This window comes from Polistes canadensis, unplaced genomic scaffold (assembly GCF_001313835.1).
Source record: "Polistes canadensis isolate GaletaPanama2010 unplaced genomic scaffold, ASM131383v1 scaffold_36, whole genome shotgun sequence".
Taxonomy (NCBI): Eukaryota; Metazoa; Arthropoda; class Insecta; order Hymenoptera; family Vespidae; genus Polistes; species Polistes canadensis.
This window is the reverse complement of record NW_014569583.1, coordinates 527,409-552,486: the sequence shown is the minus strand read 5'-3', so window position 1 is coordinate 552,486 and position 25,078 is coordinate 527,409. Positions and strand designations below refer to the sequence as shown.

Here is a 25,078-nt window from a genome sequence, read left to right as displayed (position 1 = left end):
CGTTTGATCGTTTTACAGGGCGACCACTTAGTTGCGGAATGCACCTACTCGTCCGAGTCTCGTTCAACTATTACGCTTGGAGGTTTGATGACGAGACAAGAAACCTGTCTGATATCCGCACTGTATTATCCCCGGATCGAATTATCGATCTGTTATTCTTTGCCATCTTTACCAACCGTCCTGCAAAGTCTTGGCGTTCAAAAAGTCATTCAGTAAGTTTATTATTTATATTATTAAGGTGAACCAACAAAGTTCGGGCGCCGATTAAATTAATATTTCACTTACATATATGTGCATAATTACGAACCTACTAACTAAGTAAGTGAAAATTAAAAAGAAAAATCATTTTATCACATCACATTACTCTAAACTAAATTAATTCACTAAATTTTTCACGATATTGTCAAAAATTAACCGTTAGATAGCATTTGCTATTTCAATATTATATAGAATTTATTTTTACTGTTCAAATGTAATTCGTTTAAATATCTCGAAACAAGAGATACATGACTTACAACCACTTTCATAATTATGGGCACATATAATAGAATTTTATTGGTTTAAAAAAATTGCACTATTTAAGATTCAACCTAACATTGTTCTATTACTTGCCACACTCTTGATCTTATTTACCACGATGTTAGTTACTTTTATTTCTTAATTGTCGCTTTGAATAATCGAGTTTCATAATTAAACGGGAAATTTGAAGAATTTAGTACTCTTAATTCGGTGATTCTCACGTGTTCCTAGAAAATTTGGTGGAATCGGTGGAATTGGCCGAAACTGCTTGATGATAAATTGGCGCGACACACACGCATACACACGCACACACTAATCTGCGCTATTACGAGAGGTTTGTACGGGTCCTATGTAAACGGACGAGACGATTGCCAGCTTTTACACACTCTCTCTCTCTCTCTCTCTCTCTCTTTCTTTCTATTCCCCTCTCTTTGATCGGTTTAAATTGACCATTAGGGAGCAACGCGTCCCTTAAATGCGCGAAGAACGCACAAATACGCTTTAGTTTAAATCGTTAACAGAGTTATATTCATTCGCGTTATGTAACGTTATGAACATGCTTAAAGGTGATGATTACTTTCCTAATCGTATTAAATTATCTCACACGTATACGAAAACGGTAATTCTATTAAAACTCGCATCCAAGTGAAAAGAAACAACAATCGAATTATTAATGGACAATACATTTCGTTAATATTTGATTACAATCTCAAAATATAATTCTACTTTTAGTCAAGTTTGAAATAAATGGCACAATATACTTCGTAAATTTATCGTTGAATCTAAAGCGATTGTATAAATAGAAGAAAAAAAAAGAACAAAAAAAAAATAAACACTGTGTGAAAAAGAAACTTTGACGAAATTGGTCATTTATTTATTTTCAGAGATTTATCGTTAGTGAAAATCCAGGAACCCAAGAGTCTTGCTGGAATGACCTTGGAAGATCGTTTAATAAGTTACGACTGGGAGACAAGTTTCCAGAGTTTCCAAGAAGCTACTAAAGTTGGTACGTTTATGCCATTATGTTGGACCAGTAAGGGTGCCCTACCTGGCACAGAATCGTTGGTGTCACATTATCCAAGGATTCTGTACTCCTATGAAGAGACCAATTTAGCATGTTCCGACATGGGTTTTCCTATGGATGCTGAAAGCGATGAAGCAAACGCGGTAGAACGTGGTCAGTTGGTAAGAAGCAAGGTATCGAGAAGTAGCGAAGGACCAACTGCAGCAAGTTCACCATCAATTGCGGGTCCTTTTTCTTTGCCACTTATCCTTGGCACAACCCTTTTAATAGGGCTCGCTGCTGGACTTAGGTGAACTATCCTGATCGGTATTCGCGCGATCGTCCCAAATTCGAAGAAGTACCTCCGAGGATCCGCTGTTTGAAATATAAATATAAGCGAAAGAAAAATTCTACTCAAACTGAGACGAAGAAGTAGAAATGGAAAAATGAAAAAAGAAGAACAAAGAAGAATACTATGGAATAAGAAGAAGAAAATTTCTTTTTTTCCTTCTTCTTCTTCTTATTTTTCTTATTCTTCTTACTTATTACTATTATTGTCTTTCGCTTCTGGATCCTTTGATTGAACACTCTGAAAGACGGGATACGAGTTCTGCACCGTTCTTTGTCTCCCTTTTTTATCTATCTATTCTATTCTATCTATCTATCTCTTGTTGTGGATCGAGCTAGGACCGGATCATCACGAATCCGTGAGAACGCGTCATACATCATGGTACCGTGAGTACGTGCCACGAAATTGTCTTGGCATTTGTCGCTTAAGCTTAAAACAACTGTCAGCGATGTTTCTCTTATAGGACATTTATCCTTTACGATGAGAAACCGGTAGGAGTTCCAGATTTTCTACCTTCGAAAGAAATCAAATCGTCGATTCTTCTTTCGTTTTCCAACAAGGTATCCGTGATTTTTGTTATATATATATATATTTATATACTAATAAATACTCAATGTTTTTTCCCCATTTCTTCTCCCCATTAATCGAAGTTCAAGTCGATATAAAAAAATTTTAATATCGCACGAATCTCAGTTGCTATATCGTGTTCTTTTAACAATCGATCAAACGATTTACTAATGCTAGTCGTGCGATATTATATTGCGTGGAATTTGTTACGAGAAAATAATGAATACCTTTCGATCGTGAAGAGAAAAAGATATCGGAAAAACGCGAAATATTTTCAATGTGAATATTTTCATATTTTTTAAAGAGTTATTATTTTTTTGTTTTATCTCTCGAAAAAGACAAAATAACGATAGATAAAAATTCAAGAATTGCTTTATCGAAAGAGATTAATTTTAAGAAAAAGAATAGAAAACAATTAAATGTAAATGATCGATAATATGCAAGATTTATTATTTCTCATTTCTTTTTTTTTCAACGTTAAACTCGTCGAAGCATGAAGATGGAGGATAAGAAGAAGGGGTTTGTGCTTCTAATCGGGTTCACTTCTTATTATTATCGTACGATGTAATACGTCAAGGGAATTTCTCGGATAGTTACTTTACAGCTCGTTATATGAAGATAGTTGCATAAAGCGGCATGCACGAACAACGTACAAATACACTCCCCTTACCCCTTTACCAGAACTAAGAACCAACTTTCAACTTCTTCTTCTGCTTAGTACCTTGCGTAATATCCTGATCGAATAAAATCATCGTCTTCGGTGATAACACATATACGTATACAAACGCGTTCAGGTAATTTCCGATAACTCGAGTAGATAAGCAAAATAATTCGAATAAATGAAATCATATTTCGAGTCGAGTCGAAGGAAAATTTTCTTTACAGAAACAAAATTAAATAAAAATATTCTTTCGCGCAAAAAGGCACACGTACCCGGAAACAATTGCACTCTATTCTTCGATATGAATTATTTTCAACTCGCAAATAATTTTTCCTCATCGAAAATTGATCCGATGTAAAGGACGAAGAAAAGATATATTTTCAAACATAAAAATTCCGACATTTTTTACGACAGAAAAGGAGAAATTTATTCGAATAAAAATTCGCATATTTTCGATCGTTTTCTTTTAAGACCGAAAGGTATTCCAAACACGAAGCGATCCACTTTAGTCTTGTTTTAAGAGCGTTTTCTTTTTCTAGCTTCTTCTCGAAAGGAGTATCTCGAAATAAAGATTATTGTTGATTGTTTATTTACCGATTTGGAAATCGAACAAACCCATCTATCTTTTACTTTTTCTATACGAGAACGCAACTTTTTTTTATTAGGCAAATGTACCATTCGTGGATTTGCATTTAAAAACTTGCGATTCTCTTGCCATTTACGTTTATCTTTAAATTTGTTCGATTTCCGACTCACTATTGTATATTTTGTTAATTAGACTGCGTTGGCAAATAAGTTTTTTTTTTGTAAGATCGTATAAACATTGGTTGATTTGCACACGCACACGCATACACGTACACATGTATACACACGTATATACGAAACACACACAAAACATACAACACTCACGTTTACAAGGAGGCACGACGCAGGGCGATGTTTTCTAATTTTTAAGCTCTTTCGTGTGTGTATCTCGTTATAAATATATATATTATTTTTTGTTAACTCTCGCGAAAATGTGTTACTTAACCAACGTTTATATACAGACATATATACTCGAATGAATATATGCAAATAAATATATAGATATCTATATATATATAGATATATATATATATACATAAATATAAATTAAAAAAATAAAATGAAAGATGATTATGTATTCAAGGACTCTGTGTAACATTCTGTACAGTTTATTAATTATATGTAATATTGTTAAATGCGCTTTCCACGTGTTCGACGTGTTGGACTCATGAATTATTATTTATTTCTTATTTAATTGTAAAAAGTGAAGAGAAAAGTATAAGGAAGAAGAAGGTTAATCGAGGATTAACAATTGTTTGACAATTATTAAACAACTGTCACCGATAACACAAACAAACACGCGCGTCAACACAATCCACAAATATTCCTCTCGCGAATTAATTTCGTATTTTAAAGAAAAACAAAAAAAAAAAACAAAAAAGAAAAAATAATAAAAAGCTCCTACCTTTATGTATCTCTTTGACATCCTTTTACTACCCCCCTCCCCCACCTAGTCCCATTATGACCTCCCATGATCGTTCATCCAAATTTCTAACTCACGCTGCGATCGTTTTTTTTTCTCCGAGTTCGTGATGTTAATCGATTTATTTTCAGCATATTTTTTTGCATCAAAATTTCGTCCGCACTATGTTTGTCGCGATATATTAAATTCAATTCTGAAGTAATAGAAAGTGGTTTAATAAGATTTAGTTGCAAAGAAAAATATTTACACTTTAGTTTCTTTTGTTATTTTAGTTTCGATTTGATTTGACTTGATTTAAATTAAAAGTAAACAAGAAAATTATCCTAATTTATTTTTTTAATTTTAATACGAATGCAACGTAACAAATCCACGAGACGGAAAATTAAATTTCGATACTGTCAAGAAAATATCATCCTCAAGAACGAAAATTAAAAATTTAATCTAAAAAGGTGATTTAAGGAAAAAAAGTTTTATACACGTCGACTTATTAAATCAAAGTAAACAATCGAGATAGATTTAAAGACTAAAAAGAAAAAAAGATAACAACAAGAAGAAAAAACGCGTAATAAATTTTATTGATTTTCTTTTCTTGCTTCCAACCCTCGCTGCTCATGCACTTGGACAAAAAAACTTAGGATTCTAATTAATCAAACTAGATCAATATGATACACGTAGCAAAAAATGTTTTGCAATTTAATACCACGATTATTCGTAAATGTCATAGGAAAATCTATGTACGTAGTAGAGGTAATATTTTTAGGACAATTATGTGAGTGTTCCTTTCTCTCTCTCTCTCTCTCTCTCTCTCTCTCTCTCTCTCTCTCTTTCTCTCTCTCCTTCTATTTCTATCTCTTTATTTGTTTTTCCATTTTTCCATTACGATTGAAACTTATCGAAACGTTACTGGAAAAGATAATACAAGCCAATATGTTTTTTTTTTTAATGACGACAAATATTTATTTTTTACGGCACAAATATTTTTTCGTCTTTTTTATTTTTTCTTTTTTCTATAAATGAGCACACAAAACAGGCCCCCCCGAACGATAAATCGATCGAATTTTTGTATTCACAATATATATATATATATATATATATATATTATTTTCAAATTATCTTCTTCTTTACTTAAATGTGTGTACGGCACGAAGAAAAATAATCTATAAGAAAAAATTCGCGAATTTCGTCGAATATAGTGCTACGATATTTTAGAAAATGGAAGGAAGGACTTGCGTGAAGATGATGATACCTCGGCGCGCTCGAGGATATACGTATTAATTTAAATCGGTGATATGATCGTAACAATCAAGAAGAAATGCGTCGTGTTTAAGCTGGAAATAATTACGATAATTAGGCGAATCTTTAGAAGAAGGAATATTTACGTATTTATAACTCGGAATCATCCTTGCATCGTGTGTGTATGTTTAGCTCGTTCTTCGTTCACGGTTTCCGTTAATTATCGCGATCACGTTGGAACAACTATCGCAATTAAACGAATAAATATCCTTTTTTATTTCGATTTGACGAGATAGATTTTTCTTTTTTTTACGAGAAAGAAAAAAATTTTGTTTCATTCAGATAAAAACTGAAATATCTTTTTTCCGTTAAATAAGATTCTGAAATTTTTCGATTTGTGTTAGGTGTTCCAACAAGAAACGCGATGAACGAAAGAAATCTTCAAAAAATTGTATGTACTGTATGTAGAACGATGTAGCTCTAATCACACGGAATGCTGCCAACGCCTATTAGTGTGTTATTGATAATATACGAGAAAAACAAAAGTATGGAAAAAAAAGTGAAAAATAAGAAAATAATAAAAATAAATTATAATAATAATAATAATAATAATAATAATAATAATAATAAAAAAACAAGAGAACAAAAAAATACATACAATGAAATACAAGAAAAAAAAACAAGCTGATGTATTTCGGACACGGGGAAATTTTTCTCATTTTTGTGCGCAAATGACGTTAAAATAATGATAACGGGAAGAGAAAAAAATAGCATGTGCGCGTGTATATAGATACCCTGTATATAGTTTTCAGATTTAACGAATAACGTCCGAAAATTCCAAATAGGTGAAACCCTTTAAACCCTTTACATACATTACACTGCCGGATACATGAACACATTTCGATACACACACACACACTTGAATCTAATTCCGATTGGATAGCTAATTATAGATATCTCGTATCTTTATAATTTACGTTACATATGAATATATAGATAAAACACATAGAAATATATATATATATATATAGGTACATAAGTGTACGCTCGCGTGAATGTGTGTGTATACCGTACGTACATGTATAGGTATACGTGCGCACCACGTACGTTTAATATACCTATGTACGCATTTAACACATTAATCACGAATACACTCACGCATACACCACACTAACACCATGAGAAAACTAAATCTTTTCCCCCAATATTGCTCTTAGATTTATATCTTTTACCCCTAATTAAACACTCGATATTGACGACATCTGAAACGCTACACTATCATCTACTCTGTAACACACAAATTGTATTATATTTTATATATATATACATATATATAAATATGTAAATGTTTTTCTATAACAATAGCCTTCCGATTTTTACTTTTATCCTTCGATACTCTCATACCCTTATTCCTCTTAATTATCCTTACGATATGTTACGTTCTTCTTTCAAAAATTTTGACAGGTAAGTGGTATTTTTAAATTTTGAATCGTTCTTTTTTTTCTTTTTTAGAGAAAAAAAAGAGAATTTTTTTTTTTTCGAAGTATAAATTACATACAAGAGCATAAACCACATTGTAAATCTTCTTTGAGTATTAAATATGAAAATTATAAATGATAGCGCCTTTGATGAACACTTTCGAATATACATTGCAGGTTTTACGATGCAGAGTAATAATATGCATTTGCATTTACATTGCTTACCGTAACCACGCATATATATATTGTATATATATATATATATAATAATATTTTTTTCGGTCGGTCGTTTTCTCTTCAAAAGACCACAACCAATAATCCGATTGTTTTTTCTTTTTTCTAATGTATAATAAAAATATATAACGACAATCTTAAAATGTTTTTCTTTTTTCTTTTTTAATATTTTTAAAAAACGAAACAATTATTTTTTATTCTTTTGTTACGTGCTACTTAGTAAGATCGTCGTAATCAGCGCTATCTAATTATAAATTTATGCAATTAACTGGAAAGACGAGGTTATTCATCGGAGGTGCATTATCGAAAGTGATACAACTAATCACACGCGTGTATAGATTAAACAACGAGAGCTTAAAACGGCGGGTTCAGCTGTTGCTGACAGTTTGAATTACCGCACATTCTAGCCGTTAGATTATATCATGGATTTAACAGAACATCTAAGTTCAAGTCCATTAACGGCCAAGTTTTCACTTAGTTAACTAATACGTAGAATACCTACCACCCCATATATGTATCTATAAACTGTATAATCTAACTTTCCTGTTAAAATATCGAAGTTAAATATTTAACAGATGATTCTTTTCAAAATGTTCCCTATTATATCCATAAATAAAGTTCGTGCGAGGAAATGAATAAAAATGCGTTGAACGCAAAAAAAAATGATGAAAATTGTCGTCTTGAAAATTATCTCGATATAAATATTTATTACTATAGAATTTTGAATCATTGACAAAAATGTGTCATTAAGATGAAAGCTGTTACAGGGTAACGTATATATATATATATATATCTATCTATCTCACTCGTTCTCGTAGAGATGCCACGCGGACCATTTGCGTGGCGGCAATTCCCAAGCGCAGAGGTGCAACTAATCAGACCACCTTCGCGTCCAGGTAGCAATAAATATTTGCAGGGCGAAACGGTCGGAACGCCTTCAATGAGAACGCGATTGTATTTCAGGCTCCACTCGACGGCGGGACCGTTGATTGAAATTTATGTTCGATGGGACCGCGCCAATTCTAGTTCTCTTTCTCTCTCTCTCTCTCTCTCTCTCTCACAAACACTCGCATTCGAGTTCACTCCTCTGCATCGCGATACCCGTCGTTACTCGCCCGTAGATTTCGGTTGTTCCTCCAATACACCCACGAGATCGTGGCTACTAAACTTCCTGGGGTTCAACGTCGATATACCCGTCGAGGTACCGTGACGTTCACCAGGCACGAACTCCCATGCGATAGAGTAAGTATATATGTGTGTGTGTGTGAGAGAGAGAGAGAGAGAGTGAGAGCCTTTCTACCAGTTCGTGTGTTTGTACGTGGTTATTGTGCACGTGTGCGCGCGTGTAATCGTATCTACTGCATGAATGTGTATAGCTAGTCGACGATTCGATCTCCAAACTCGAAATAATTTCGTCGGCTCGTTACCGTCCTGTCCTCCAACGTCCATTTCTCTCTCTCTCTCTCTTTCTCTCTCTCTCTCTGTTTGTATAATGTCAATAAATTTGCAAGGAAGATCTTGAGAGGCGAAATGTAAATTTTCAAGGATGCTCCTCGAACGAGCATGCTCTTGAGATTTTCGTGGAATTTAATTTTGAACATGATACACGAGGAATACTTATTAATCGTCTTCTACTACTTTATATGCATCGAATCGTTTATAGGAATTATGACGAGTCGCGTGAAATAGTTATTTATTATGATTTATTATATCCCATCGCGTGTTTTATTTTCTTTTTTCATTTTCTTCCTTTTTCTTGTTTACCACTGATTTAAGTTCCCATTATATTATATTTTTCATTTTCTTTTTCTTATATACTTTTTCTTAGAGAATTTTCTCCACACCTACATTTCTCGATTTGTTTTCCTCCTACCTGCAGGTAATTTTTTTCGCGTTAACGACTTTCTATTCCGCAACGAAAGAAACGAAAGAACAAATCTGCGCTACCGGTTTTATGACGCTCCAGAGAATAGCCAGAGGATTGGAGTGCAAAGGTATAAAGAAAGATAGAAATAGTATGAGAAAGAAATATCGTAAGAGAACGAGAGGGAGAAGTAGTTGGTCATAAAGTGATACGTAAAGGCAAATCCTTCGATTGTATGAAATAAGATAATATATAAAGTAAACAATTTTTCAACGTGTAAAAAAAGACAAATATATGATAACAATAATAAGAATAATAATAATATTAAATGATATGTGAGTTTATTAAAATGTGTTCTCCTAATTCTCGTCGAGTTAAAAATTCATTCGATTTTTTATTATATTTTTTACGATATACTATAGAGAAATTTCAATCAATAATATAAATCAATACTCCCGGCGAATGTAAATACGCGCATGGATATATATATAATTTGTGTTTCCGTAAATTCAACACATACAATAGTAGTAATTCAAATGAAATTCTTCCTCGAAAACCATAAATATCTCTACAAATTCTGTGGATATTAATTAAAAAAAAATAAAAATAAAAAAAATAAATAAATAAATAAATAAAAAAAAGAAATAAAAATATAAAATGACTTTAATCTATTAATTAAAAGTACAATAGTCATGGTTTGCTCAACTAAATTTTCCATTCTTTTCACAAAACACGTAAAAGCAATCTTTTCATATTTAAATTTGTCTCTTTTCGTTTTCCATTCTCATACGGTAGGAAAATCTTTCTCCTCTCTCTCTCTCTCTCTCTCGACTTTTTTCTCTTCTCATCGAAACAGGACGACTACTATTCGAAGAGAGGAAAAAAGAAAAATGCAAGTACAAAGAGAGAGAGAGACAGAGAAAGAGAAGTAGCAAGGAAAAGAGAAAAGAAGCAAAAGTCTCTTTCAAATCGCGATAAATCGTCCGTTGACCCGGAATGTTGCGTTCGGTCGCGTGAAAAAAGCATCGTTGAAAAGCAGAGTAGGAGGGACTTACTACGAGCTTCACGTAATTCCGTTCGCGAATAAAAATCGCGTTGAAAGCTTGGAACACGGTTGGACCGGTATAGAGTAAAATGTTTTGTGTTTTTATAAATGAAAAATATGAAAGAGAATGTGAAATGTAAGAATGAAAGGAAGAAAGAAAGAAAGAAAGAAAGAAAGAACGAATGAATGAATGAATGAAATGAAATGAAAGGCGAAAACCTTCATTGATTACGATCAATGAACATTTATTAACAAAGTGAATAAATTCAGCAGCTTCTCGTGGAAATATACCAACAGATAGAGAAACGAAATGACCAACCTTTACCTCTTCCGATTTCCTTCTCTCTCTCTCTTTTGCAGTATCCTATAAATACGCAGTACACACACATGAATACACATGCATACATATATATACAATACATATGCGTAAAAATGTTCCACCGTTCCATTTCTCTCGCATTTTCGACAGTTTTTGTTTCACCGTATCTGCCTATTCGGCTATGAATTAAAACATAAATTTCAATCAACCAGAGCGAAGGCATTTACGTGCTTTTGCTCGTTCCATCGGCCTCTCGTTGGGTTTTTTCTTTTTTTATTATTTTGTTTTTCTTCAACACGCGTGTATACGCGTGCACGTAGATGCAACTGCTGCCTCGCGCCAAAGTTTGGTATACGTTTGTGCAAGGGCAGACAAGGAGAGATCGTTTAAAGAGCGAGCTAAACGATCAACAGAAATTGCTACATTTTAGACGGACTCTTTTTGTTTTTTTTTTTTTTTTTTAAAAACAACAATTACTTTCCGATCGTAAATTCTTCAATTTTCTTTATCCTTGTTTGGCAATACGCGACCTAGAACGTTTTCAATTTAGTCAAAGTTTTTTTTTAAATAATGTGCATAGTAACAAGAAAATAGACGTCTTGTTTTTTATTGTTTCGGATTTTTTGTTTAAGAACGTTAACGTAAGCGTATTCTTTGCTATACGATTCTCCATATGGCGGAATATAAATATAAAATGTTGTGATAATAACGTTTTTAATTAATTGAAGCAAATACGCTAAGAGAAATAATAATCATTTTCACACTGTGTTTCTCCACTCTTCCATCATTGATGATCGTAATTAATTATTTCGCAACGCATTCGGGTCCGATGAATTCGGCTCGCTGATTAACTTTAATCAATAGCTAGTTCACGATCACTTGTAATAAGCTGATTATTCTCTCGCTTGTAACGAAATATCATTAGCGACTAACAACTACCCTTTCCCAACATTTATTTCAACATGTCAAACCAATATCCTCGTTCTATATTCCCCGTTTCTTTTACTCCACCCTATTGCACGAATGAAGGATACTTCAAATAGCATCTGACCGTTGAAAATGATTGCGAGTGTTCGCGTAATTAGTAAGCTTTACCGTGCTCCCATAGATTTTATACGTGTCATTGATAATAACAGTGTAATTGGTAATTAATTTTTCAAAGATAGTTAAAACGAGTCAAACGAAAATTACAATTTTTCGAACACATTCGATAATAATTGATTCGATATAATCTTTTTAGATAACAATTAAGTTTGGATAATTCCAAATGTAATTGTTACTTTGATTAATATAACGCATATTGAAACCATTTTTAGAATAATTGGATTCTTTTCTCTTTCTAATTATTTTTAAAATAGAAAAATCGTTTAACGTAAAATTTACTCGAAAGGAAAATGAAACTTTTTTCCTACTCCTTCTTTATCTTCAGCTGGCGAAACTAGACGCGTTCCAATTCTAAAACCTAGGATCCAAGTCCTTTCCTTTATAGAATAATTTTCTTTCCTTTTCTTCTTCGAATCTAAAAATAGAATCACACTAGAAGAAAACTCGGTCGTCGGGAATTCATTTTCAGTATACTTTTCTGTGAAGGAGCTTGGTGCTTGGGGCCAATAGAAACGTGCTAAGGTTCAAAGTGTTACTCAAATGCGAAGAAACATGCAGCCGGTGAGAAGAAAGAATACGAAAGAAAAAAGAATATAGTTCAGAAACGCAGCTAGAATGTTGCAGATTTTAAAAGAAGAGCTTTTAAAAGCTAGACCCCAACGATTTGATACCTGTTCCATTTTCCTTCGAATGTTTCTTACGTAAACGAACAATCCCCTTTCACCTTACTATTCTTTTTTTTTCAGTTCCCATACCACCATTGTCTATTTGAACACCCAATGACAATGATATATATACATGTTTTTTTTTCTACTTTGTGCTATTACGATATCAAAGTAATTTTTCTCATAAAAGATTCGATAGTCTCCGCTTGTTTTTCCAGCAATATTTTTGTTCTTGTTTATGTTTCTTTATATAAACATTATTGTTAGAAAAACAAGAATATAAACAATAATGGCACGTATAAGCTCGCGTGCATAGTATACGCTGAGACACGCACAAAACATTCTCCCCTTTTCATCAGGGACCAGAATCAAGGTGAACTTTGTTCGTTCTGCAAGTTTCACAATGGTGTGGGATACCAGTAAGCTGCACGAAAACGTAACATTACCTGAACATAGTTCGAGTTTTTGGTTGGAACGAAAAAGTAAAGCGCAAGCTACGGAGCCGATTCAATCAGCTTTCATTGTTCAAAAGTGCTGTTCGCGACAGCAACGATTCTGTCATGGTGATCCAATGGCAATCGAAACGTTATTGGGATCTAGAAGTAACTAACAAGGAGACGCAATTCGATGTCGATTAAAAAAAGATCTAAATAACTCACGCTCGTAAGAAAAAGTATTGGAATAAGATTATTTCATGATTAAATTCTTTAAATAGAAATTTTAAATTAAAGAAAAAATGATACAAATAAACAATAAATTAGTTTACTAAATGTGTTCTCTCTATAATTTCCGAGATATTAGAAACAATATATATGTATAATGATACAAATATATAAATATATATAGTCGTGAGAGAAAATATTGGAATAGATTATTTCTTGATAAAATTCTTCTAAAAAAAAAAAATTCTACAATTGAGCACAAATTCAACTTGTATTATACAATAATATGATAGAAAGAATGATACAAATAAAACAATAAATTAGTTTACAAAATTTGTTGTCCTTATAATTTCCGAAATATTAGATATATATTATATATATGTATAATGTGATACAAGTTTAACATAAAAGGGCAGGGGCTTCTTTATAAATGCAGAAGGGACGTTAAGGGAGAACGTAAAGTGGTCTCCCTTTTCCTACACCAGCATTGGAGAACTAGCTAGCACCATCAGTGAATCTTCCGTGCAAGGCCGACGCTCGACTTGATCGCACACTGTTCTTTCGACGTGAGTTACATTGACTGCGCCGCACATTAATTACCATTAGAGAGGATTGCTCTAATTCCACTTCACTCTTCCCACCATACCCTATATCCCTGTCTCTCTTTCTACCATCCTTCCCTTTCTAGTCCTCTTTACCACTACTGTCCTACTTCCTCTCGTTTGTGCGTACGACCTCCTCTCTTTCTCTACCCCTTCCCATTCTCTTTCTCTCTCTTTCTCTCCCTCTCTCAATCTTTCTTCCCTTCCACGAGAGAACCGGCTCCACGCTCTCTGGGAAAATTGCCACAGGAGGAAACTGTGCGGGATCGAGCTTGGCCCTGAGTAAATTTATTACGGTCACTTTGTTCGCTGACTTTCGGAGTTACTTTTTTCTCTTCTTTTTCTTCATCTTTCTTCTTCTTCTTCTTATTCTTATTTTTCTTCTTCTTTTTCTTCTTTTTCTTCTACTTCTTCGTCTTCGTATTCTCAGATTCCTTTTCTTCGAGAAATAGTTATATACACTTAAGATCGGCATCGAAATTTTGATAAGAAAACAAGTTTTGATCAGAATAGATTCATTTTTATTATTGAGATTTCGATATATTGAAAGGATTAAAAACTTCTTCTTTTATTTATTTATTTTTATTCTTATCAAATATATATATAACATTTTTTTTGATAATATAACGTATACTTAAACAACTGGTTAGAATAAAACCTTTTCTTTTTTTTTTTTTTACGAAAAAAGAGTACGTTCAATTTTAATTTTTTTCTCGACACCCAACCGATCGTACGGTAGGTGGGTGCTCACCAAATTTCATCACGCTCTTCGACCTTTCGAAAATAACAGGAGTGGAAATAGAAAAAGAGAGAGAGAAAAGAAAAGCGAACGATCTCTTCAAAACTTCACTCTTAAAACATCTTTTCTCTCTAAGGAAGAAAAGCTGTTCCTAATCTCGGTTTTAGAATTTCTCACTACTCCCTCTCACCCCCTTCCCCACCCACCCTTCCATTCTCGATTCCTCCTGGAAGAAAAGAAAAAAAAAAAAAGGAAAAAAAGAGTAGGTGGAAGGCAATGGCGTATTTCTTGAAAGCTCCTTGAATCGTTCCTCTCGAAGGCAAAACTTGAGTTTTAATGAAACTGTACGAGAGAGCGTTATTATTTTTCAAATGATTTTTTATTAACACGAGAATCGTTCGAAACAAACAAACAAAATTTATTTTTCCTTACAGATAAAATTATGTTTCTCGATTCTCCCCTCACCCTTCCCTTCCCTGTCCCTGCTCACCCACTCCACCCACTTTTCATTTACATTTAGCAAAAAAAAAAAAGAAAAGAAAACGTATTTATTCTTATTCGTTCAAATAAGTTTCCCGTAGATTTGGAATTTTACTTCGTCGTCGTCGTCGTCGTTGTCGTTTAACGACCCGAATTATCTATACTAGCATAGTCATCTTACATAGTATTTCATAATGAAAGACAAGAAGGTGTAAGTAAACCGCGAACTCCTTCTCCTTTGCACAACGACGTCAGCTCCAAGTCGGAATATACCTAGGCGTTATTAAATGTATGAACCTTGGTAAACCCACTTTGGCCAAGACAAAGAGCGGATGGTAGGTAGTAAGTACAGATATAACCCTTGGTAATTATCGTTGCAACTAACAGCCAAAGTAAGCTCATACGTGTATTGACGTACATATACGTAGGTAACACAACGACGTATGCATGCGTACTTCCTCTTGATAAAGAATTAACTATCGATAGTATATTGTTCAACATTTTACAGTCATTTTTTTCTTTTTTATCGAGAAAAGATTAAAAATTCATTTTTCAGATTGGATATTATATATATAAATTAAATTAATCGTTACAACAAAATTACGAGATTATCAGCTTTTCCTTTTTCTTTTTTTTTTTTTTGAGATCTTTTTCTCTCTCGCTAAACAAGATGACGCTGGAGAAAGTAAGAAAAGAGGAAAAATGAATGACGTTAAAAAGAAAAAGAAGTTTCAAGTTTTCGGACTCGGAAAGTTTTTAACTTACTATCCGAAAGGTTGTTGGTATGTTACGCTAACGTAGCCAGATTTTGCGAGTCTACAAATCCAGATTCCTCAACTTCCAATCATTTTTTTTCTAACGGAAAATATAATATTCTTATCTAGAGTACGGCTGATTGCAAGTAAATAGCTGACTATAATAAGTCATTAGCTTAAAAATGTGAAACGCATTATTACTTGGGATCGATACTATATCTCACGGTTTTATTAATTTATGCAGATAAATTCGAAATTATCGAAAATCGTTATCGGAATAAGTCGTGTCTTGAAAAGAGGATTAAATTTTATCTTTACGATACATCTCTAGTTGTAATCTTACCATTAATAAATTATATTTTTTCATTTAATATTATTCGTATTTACGTAGAAACTTGTGACGGAGATTATTAAAATCAATAAAATTGTTACGTTAGCGAAAGAAATGAAATTATTCGAAATAAATTATTCCTAGGCTATTAATATAAAAATAAAAAAAGTAATTCTGATCATCGACAAATATTAATTTATTGGGATATATATAATGCAAGCTGGGGTAATATTCAAATTCTGGATTATGGTTTAGAAAAGGAACATTTTTGAGCTCATACATAATTCCTTCATAAAATGAGATTATTTGGATGGCAAATTTCTCTTCCCTCTCCATCTCTCTTTTTCTTTTCTCCGACCACGTTCTCAATTCCTTGATCCTTACCCTTTCAAAGACAAAGGCATGACAGCCGGTATTAATCGTCGTCCTTCCGGCTGCTAGCAAATTGCAGTCATTTTCCCTAAGATTCCAATATTTTCAACAGACGTCAATTATAACTCGAAATAAACTTTGACGTATTATTGTCAAAAGATGCCAACGAGAATGCTTTTTGATGATTATGACAAACTTACAACTATCAACAACGTAAATGCCGAAATGTTTGCTTAACATTCCATTTCTTTTTTACGATCGATGCAACCATGATTCTTGTTTACTTCATACATGTAATATTTATTTAACGTATCTAGTACTCGAACAAATGTTAATAATAGCATGTGCAAATGAACAAAAGCTCGTTTATAGTTCGATCAAATTGGCTTTAAAATAATATCAGAAAATGAAGTGAAACGAGTCAACGGATATCAGACTAGAAGCAATAGTAGTAGTAGTAGTAACTACTCGGTGCTAGTCAGACAAATAAGTTTCTTCTTAAATAGTTATATTACGTCGGTCTTAAATGAAGTTTCAGATCTAATCGAGTCGAGGTTTTGTTTTCGTTGATTTCTAAAGAGCAATATCAACGTATTAGATCTTGTTGAAACTCGAGCAATTCGTTAACGACGAAGAATTCATAATCGTTGTCGATGATTAAACGAGCGGGTTCACGTTTATCGTACAGTCGAACTAAGAGGGTATTTCATAAGTGAGAAAGAGAAAGAGTATATATGTGTATGAGTGTGTGTGTATGAGAGAGAGTACATGACTGTGCGCGGAAGTGACCTCGGTGAATGGGTTGTTAGTGGCAGATTACCCCCAACGCCTTACAATCACGGGGCCTCTTTGAAACGTACGCTCAAGCCTAGCTTATAAGCTATCGACTTGCATGCCAACTAGTAAACTAGTTATCTTCACTTCAGGTATTACGGCCAACGCCGTGATTAATAGCCGATTCAGCGATCTCAAAATCCATTTCCTACCGAAGCAATACCGACTCGTTTCGCTCGGTAAATGTAATAGGTCGAACTTAGAACCACTGAAAAGGATCATATTAATCATTTTTCCACGAGGTTATTATTAACCAGAGATATATATTATGTGTACCGTACTATACTTATATACTTTACCGCGGGAAAGTCGGGTATAATCTTACCATTTCGATTACGGGAACTTTATATGCCATAAAGTAAAAATAATGATCGTTAGTTAAGAGAGAGAGTGAGTGAGTGAGTCAGTGGGAGAGTCAATTTTAATGATAAAATCGATCGATCGATTTAAATGAAGACAATACCATTGACTAAGATTAATTATTTACGCGAAATCCAATACTATCTTATATTTATCTAATCTATTGGAGAAGTAGAGAACGAGTTATTAAGAAAAGCTAGCTAGATTCACGTGAAAGGTGAACCGAATTAAAATGAATTCAATGGGATGCGTCATGAAATGATTAAGCTTGAAGGAAGGCATCGTGTGGACACTTGAAAGGATCGGATAAGATTATACCTTCTTCTAAAAGGATATAACCTTTTTTTTCTTTTTCTTTTTCTTTTTCCTATACTAACTTTTATGCTCTCCTCCTCCTCCTCCGCCTTTTTCTTCTTCTTCTTCTTCTTCTTCTTTTTCAATTTTTTTGTCGTTTTTTATTGTTAGACCGTTATTACGTCACATCTATATTCCCGTTTTTTACTATATAACAAGTAATATCCCTTCTTCACGAAAGTATGCCACTTTTACGTAACCCCATAAAACAAAATAAATCTAATCGAAAGGAAGCAAGCGATCTTACATACATTTAAGTCTGGTCACCTTGAACACGAATTATACTTCTTACTTATTTCTTTCTACTTTTTTTTTTACAGAACAAAGTTATACGTGGATTTAAAAATGGAAAAATTTGAAATGAAAAATTTATAACTTTGTAAAAAAAAAAAATGTAACTCCCCGATCGTTCGGCTAAGTTCGGCCGAAGATAACTGACTAGTTTAGAACAAAGCAAGTATTAGGTTGTGCAATATAGATACTGTACTCACTAATCGACGTCTTTCTCTCGGTTCGACACGGCAATATGCAGGTGCACACAAGCACACATATGTACAACGCTTAGTAGACAAGAGTGAGGAGGCTACGAAGCACCGTACAAAAAGGAAATCGAGATAACAGGAAACACTGTATACTGTATTCTATCTCATTCTTTCGCAAACTAAATCCTATAGATCTATATGTTTGTCTCTTTTTAATATCGTCTCCTGATTTCTGTTTCATCGATTGCGTTTCATTGAGTTTCAAATCAAAACACGCGCGATTCTAAAAAAGTTTTCACTTTAAAAAGAAAGGTGCAAAAATGTTTTAAAAAATAAAGAGTTTACTTTAACAATTCGGTTTTAAGATACGACAAATGTTTCTTAGAGAGAATACGATCATATGAATTCGTTAAATAATACGATGATCTTATCAACTAAGAGACTCACCTCAACGTTGTTGTTGTCGTTCTAAAACTATACAACACAACAATGATAGACCATAAGAAAGAAAAGGAAAACCTAATAGTAGGAAGGGGATGATGTGAGTATCCCAACGAATACGCTGATCGATGCTGCTTTTTAAGGATGGATGCGGCAGAATGCCACTTCAACTTTTTATTAAAAACCCGACGAAGTTAACAAGGGGTGGTGGTGGTGGTGGTGGTGGTGGTTTTATGAACGAGTGTGAACCACGCGGCTTGCTTAAGTTAGATGAGAGGAAAAGAGGAAAGGAAAAAAAAAAGAAAAGGGGAGAGATACAGGAGAGAGGGTTGAAGTACGATGAAAGATGAGGAGGACGAGAGGATAAGGATTTAGATGAGGGCATGAGGACGTTCAGAGAGAAAGAGAGAGAGGAAGGGAAAGCAAAGTGAAGTGCAGGGTGATTTGCAAATTCCATCATCCCTCGTCGCATTAGCTCCTACCTTACCAAGAGAAGAGATACATATATATATATATATATATATATATACATATACATATATGGAAATATATATATGAGTGTATATATATATATATATATTATATATTCAGTCACCATCTCGACGTGATTGCCCGCGACAAAAAGACGATTTGCGGCTTTTCCTCTATCGTGAGCCTTGAGAAGGAATCTTCTTCTTCTTCCTCTATCTATCTCTCTCTCTCTTTCTCTTTCTGTCATTCTCTCTTTCTCTAACTCGAACTCTTCCTCTCGTTCCTATATATATATATACATATCACTCCATTCAGATAAATCCGCTTTTGATGCTAGTACCGTAGCAAAGATAATTTTCCCTTTATACCAAGAATGGAACCATAAAGCGACGATGACGAGGACGAGGATGACGATGAGGATGGCGACGACGACGAAGAAAGCTTCACGGTTCTCTGAACCTAACCGAGATACGAAATTATCCGTAATACGTTTACGATTATCTCTAGTCGACGGTTATTGACAATAAATATCTTATCGGTTCATATACTATTCCGGCCAGGCTTGATGAATCGCAACGTTTCTCTATCATATCTATTAGATCAGCATTTAAGTTCTAACTCCAATTGTATTTATAATCAGATGAGAGAGAGAGAGAGAGAGAGAGAGAGAGAGATTTAATCTATGCCGTTTTTTTGTTTTTTAATTTCGTTCTCTTCGTTTTCCCTTTTTAATAAATAAAATCACAAATCGCGAAATGAATCGTTTAATCGAACGCGCGTGTTTTAACAATCAAATAGATTTATTAATTTTTTACGTAATTACAATAATAATAATAATAATAATAATAGTATCTAGTCGTTATTTTTTTGTATTTCTTTCTTTTTTTTCCTCTCCTCGTCTTTGTCTACATTCGGTAATTTCCCGTTTTACTTTTAATCAAACCTCTCTCTTCTCTCAGTCAATCGTCCGTCGAAATCTTTTGTACGAGCATGACCTAATTTAAACGAGCATGATAGAAGTAATCCGTATGCCATTACAATGACGTTATTGTCGCTCAAACGTGTATTTTCACTTTGACGATCGAATTAAAGCAAATAGTATTTGACGATTTACGAGTTAAACGGTACTCACCGAGTTTCATGTTGAAACACTCGATTTAAAAGAAAATACCCCTCCTTTACTTTACCCTCTCCTCTAGCACGTACAAACGTGATTTAAGTTAAGTTTACGTATTAAGTAAAATTTTATAAATATAAATAGAAAACGCTCGAGTAAATAATATTGTTTTTCTAAAGAAAAAAAAACTTACTCTTACGAAATAAAGAAAAAGAAAATGCGAATAACGTGATATATATATGCGTAAGTGTTAACCAACAATCAAGCATTTATTTTACAGTCTAAACTAACGGACTCGGGGCGGTAAAATGACCAAGCTTTTGTTGACTTACTCTCTCTCTCTCTAGACTCTTTGAAATAATTACGACTGCAGCAGCAGCAACAACAGCAGCAATAGGAGAAATAGAAGCAGGAGAACAGGGGCAGTTGCGCATGCAGTAGCACGCAAAATGGAAGTGAATTCAAACGTGCAAGAGCCCGCGCGCACCAAAATACAAAAGTGCAAAACGAGGAAAGGCCAAGACCGCAACCGGGCAGGCAGGGTAAGTGCCGTCACTAACGGTAGATTGTACCGGCTGTACACGGTTGCACTCGTTGCATCGTAACCACCCTACCTACTTACCGCATTGCACACTGCATCTTCTGGCACTAGAGAACGAAAGGGAAAAAAGAAAAGAAAGAAAAGGGAGAAGGAAAACTAGAAAGAATAAGAGAAAAAGAGAGAGAGAAAAGGTAAAGGGCCATGGCAGCGTCCAACAACTTCCGCTATTTCGTTCTCGACGAACCGTGCTTCACTTTAACTCCCCCGCCCACTTTTTCCTTTCTCGTTCCTTCTTTTTATTTTGTTTTCTTTTTTCCCGTCTCTTTTTTCCTTTTTTTTTCCTTTTTTTTTTTCTTTTCCTTCTTCCTCTTCTTCTACCCCTTTGCTTTTCTCCACTTTCCTTATCACGTCAGTGAATTTCTGATGACTCCCCCGTTGCTTTCTTCTTGTTGCCATTACTTTTTTATCAGCTTCCACTGACCACTTACTATTTTATTCGTGCGATCGAGTAGCAGGAAGTAGGAAATGCCGAGTGAGATGTGGTATTTAACGAGGAATTCACGACGAGTTCTACCGGTACAGAACCTGCTTGCTTCTATGTAGCTTCCGTCCTCATTCCTAGCATAGTAGAAACCTTCTGTTTATCTCTCTCTCTCTCTCTCTCTCTCTCTCTCTCTCTCTCTCTCTCTCTCTCTCTCTCTCTTTCTCTCACATCACAAAGTCGGTGTACTATGTATTTTGTACTCTCGTACGAGCATTAGTACATTATACGAATTTGCTAGGAATGACGAGGTTGGTGCTATTAGCTTGTTATTTTCCGAAAGAATGCGAATACGTATTCGCATACGCGTATAAAGTTTTGATTGATATTATTTATGATATTTTCAGAGACATTAATAAATTGTCATAAATATACTATTAATATCATATTTCAAAAATAAGGAAAAAGAGAACAAAACATTAACTTTACCAGGATCCAGGATATATCCTAAAAATACTATTAAATGTATAACGATCTATATAAAGGTAAAAAGCTTTTCTTAGAAAATAAATATAGAACAAAATTCTCGACTACCTCTCGACTGCTACTCGACTAGAAAGATTTCTATTGAAAATTAAGTCCGTACGTTAATAGGTAGGAACGTGAGAACATGGCTAAAGTTGCGTTTAAATCGTCGTTAGAATTCGTCAAGAATTTATATAACCATTTTACCTATGGTAAAATATATAAAAAAATCGGGAAAACGTGACTCGAGCAAGCAAGCAAGCAAGCAAGCAAGCAAGCAAGCAAGCAAGCAGGCAAGCTGCTTGACCAAATTCTTTTCTTTCGTCTATCGCGCACGACGATATTAAATCGTTCGGAATTTCAATCGTCTTTTCCTTTTCATAGAAAACGTTAAAGGGGGGAAAAAAACATAAAAAAAATATTAAAAAAACCGAAGATAAAAGGCAAGAGATTATTTTGGAAAAAGCATAATATATTGCATTATCGATTTTATGGACAATAATACGTCGATATTTATAACACTATGAATGATTGTCTATTAAGGTATGGCAATGGCGCTAATATGATTTCAGTAATTGCCGAGAGAAATACGCGAAGATGCATCTAAATATTAATTTTCTTTTTTTTTTCTTTTTTTTATTTTTATCTCTCTCTCTCTCTCTCTCTCTCTCTCTCTCTTTCTTTTTTCATATCGACTTTTTGACTCCTCTCGTTCCGTTATTCCTCTTTAACTCTCTTAATTCTCTTTCTCTCTTTTGCTTTCACTTTAAGTACCGAGAATTCATTAACGTTGAAATACATGTCATTAAATGGAAAGGCTCTTTTTTCTAATTCTTCTCATTAAGATCAGAAGAAAGGTAGTAAAGTGTAGCACTTCCTTTCACCTAGAACCTCTGGTCGTCTATTAACGATCCTCTGTCGAGTTGTAACGTTGTAAACGAACAGGTCGATTAATGAGATTTTCGAATAGGTAAAGCGGAAAATTTTCTTGGCCGTTTTTAGAGACAAAAAAAAGGGGAGACACTAAAAGGATAAAAGGGGAAGGTTGGGGGGGGGGTTAGCGGGGTAATGTAAATGAGGAAACGATAACGAGAAATAAAACGAAGTTACGAGAACATTTGGTGAATCTAATGATAACTTATTACGCCTTTCTATCGTTCGTTTCTACTTTCCTATCTTTCGCATGATATTCTTATAAGGATAAGAACAAATTAATGGAACTATTTGTCTGGTGAAATCAGAGATCTCATGTCAGTAGTTGAGAATCCATTTATATATATATGATTGTCGGTTCAAATCGGTGAAGTCCTGTGTGAATCACAAATCAAAGCACATACTACTCTCATACATATACAAAATTTCTTTTCAAAAAGAGTCGTTCATTTAATAAACATGAATAGAACAAAAAAAATAAGGAAAGAAGAAATTTGAGCGTAACAAAAAGCGTATTTTGATTTTATTATAATTAACGTGGGTATAGAAATTCGTGGTAGTAACAAGTTACGCATACGAGCAACTCTTAAAGCAGAAAGATTGAGATTCATGAATAATCAACAGGTAACGAGTAGTACCGAAAATAAAACAAAGTAAGTAGTCACGAAGAAATTTATTTCTGTTGTTTGAGATACTTTTTAATTGGACGGGTATATGAATTTTCTATAGTTTTTAGTAATTTTGTGAAATACAAATTTCTGAAGTTACCAATATATATATATGATATCTTGTTAATGTTATGCATGATTAATATACGTATGAGCTATTATTGAATTTAATCTTTTTGTTTTATTCATAAAGTTCTTCATTAAAAAATTTCAATTAACAACATTGACAAACGATCAATTCATTTATGGTTGATCTTTTCTTCTTTAATTTTCTTTTATTCTCCCTAGTGTATCTAATTTTTGCACTGCACTCGACGTGAGCGCATAGGAGATGACACACAATGAGAGTTTCCGCAATTTAAAATACGAACGAAAGAACGTACTTCGTGGAGTATAATTCCACGCTAGTCACCGTGATTTTAAGCTTCATTAAATGAGAAATAGTTCCTACCCGCTTTTGGTAGTAGGAAGGAAACTCTCGCGAGAGCTTTTTTTCGGGTACGTCAGTTCATCGTTAACAAAGCAAGGCGAAGCAATTATTTCTTAATTGGACAGATTGATAGTAAATTTCAAACGAACGAGGAAAATGGAAAAAGCCTTGATGATAGGCCAATCGTAAAGTAATTCAGGAAAAATCTTTTGACGTGTAATAAATGGTAATAATAATAATAATATTAATAATAATATTGACCATTAGAATGATTGCTTGTTATGACATTAAACGTACTAGTTCTTCGTATTGCGATCCCTATTAACACAGACTATTGTTAATTCTATAATATTAGTATAAATGTAATATATATATATATACACACACAATATATTTGCGAAATTCTATTTATAATAATTGAACAATCATATTTGCCATGGTTATATTATATTAAATAAATAAAATCATTTCAAATAAACAATGGATGTATTTTAATATTTAACAGGAACTTAATCAAAGTCTAATTATAACTATGGAGGAAATATTATCAACTACGACATAACATTCAATATATAATTATTTAACACAAATGCTTTGTGATATTTTTAAATAATGAAAAATGTTTGGATAGCAGCTCTCTCATTCCTGAAACATTCTCTCTCATTCGTCGAACCTCTTATCGATTCTTTCTTTTAGGGTAAGTATACTCTTCGAAAAAAGAAGAAAAAAAAAAAGAAAAAGAAGATTAAAGGAAAGCGGACAAATGAGGGTGAAAAGAAGAAAATATACCAAGAGAGAAAAAAAGGGGATGGGAGTAAGAGAAAATCTAGAGTCACAAGGCAAACAGAGAAGTTTAAAAGACCGACGTTGTGAAAGCGAAGTCTTATATTGATTTTAGTTCTATGACATACGTTTTTCGCTCTTTCTTAAGGAATTTTTCCAAGGATGCTTC

General features: G+C 33.6%; 1 protein-coding gene across 8 annotated transcripts in view; it reads left to right on the top strand.

The window, feature by feature from the left end:
* Positions 1-1,979, top strand: part of LOC106784487 (MOXD1 homolog 2) — a 177,790-nt gene extending 175,811 nt beyond the window's left edge. For all 8 annotated transcript variants that reach the window (XM_014744083.1, XM_014744086.1, XM_014744087.1 and 5 more), the window contains 2 exons: positions 19-212; positions 1,404-1,979. In XM_014744083.1, coding sequence (XP_014599569.1) covers positions 19-212; positions 1,404-1,836 — 627 coding nt within the window. In that variant the 3' untranslated portion in view covers positions 1,837-1,979. The remainder of the gene's footprint in view (positions 1-18; positions 213-1,403) is intronic.
* Positions 1,980-25,078: the final 23,099 nt, after the last annotated feature.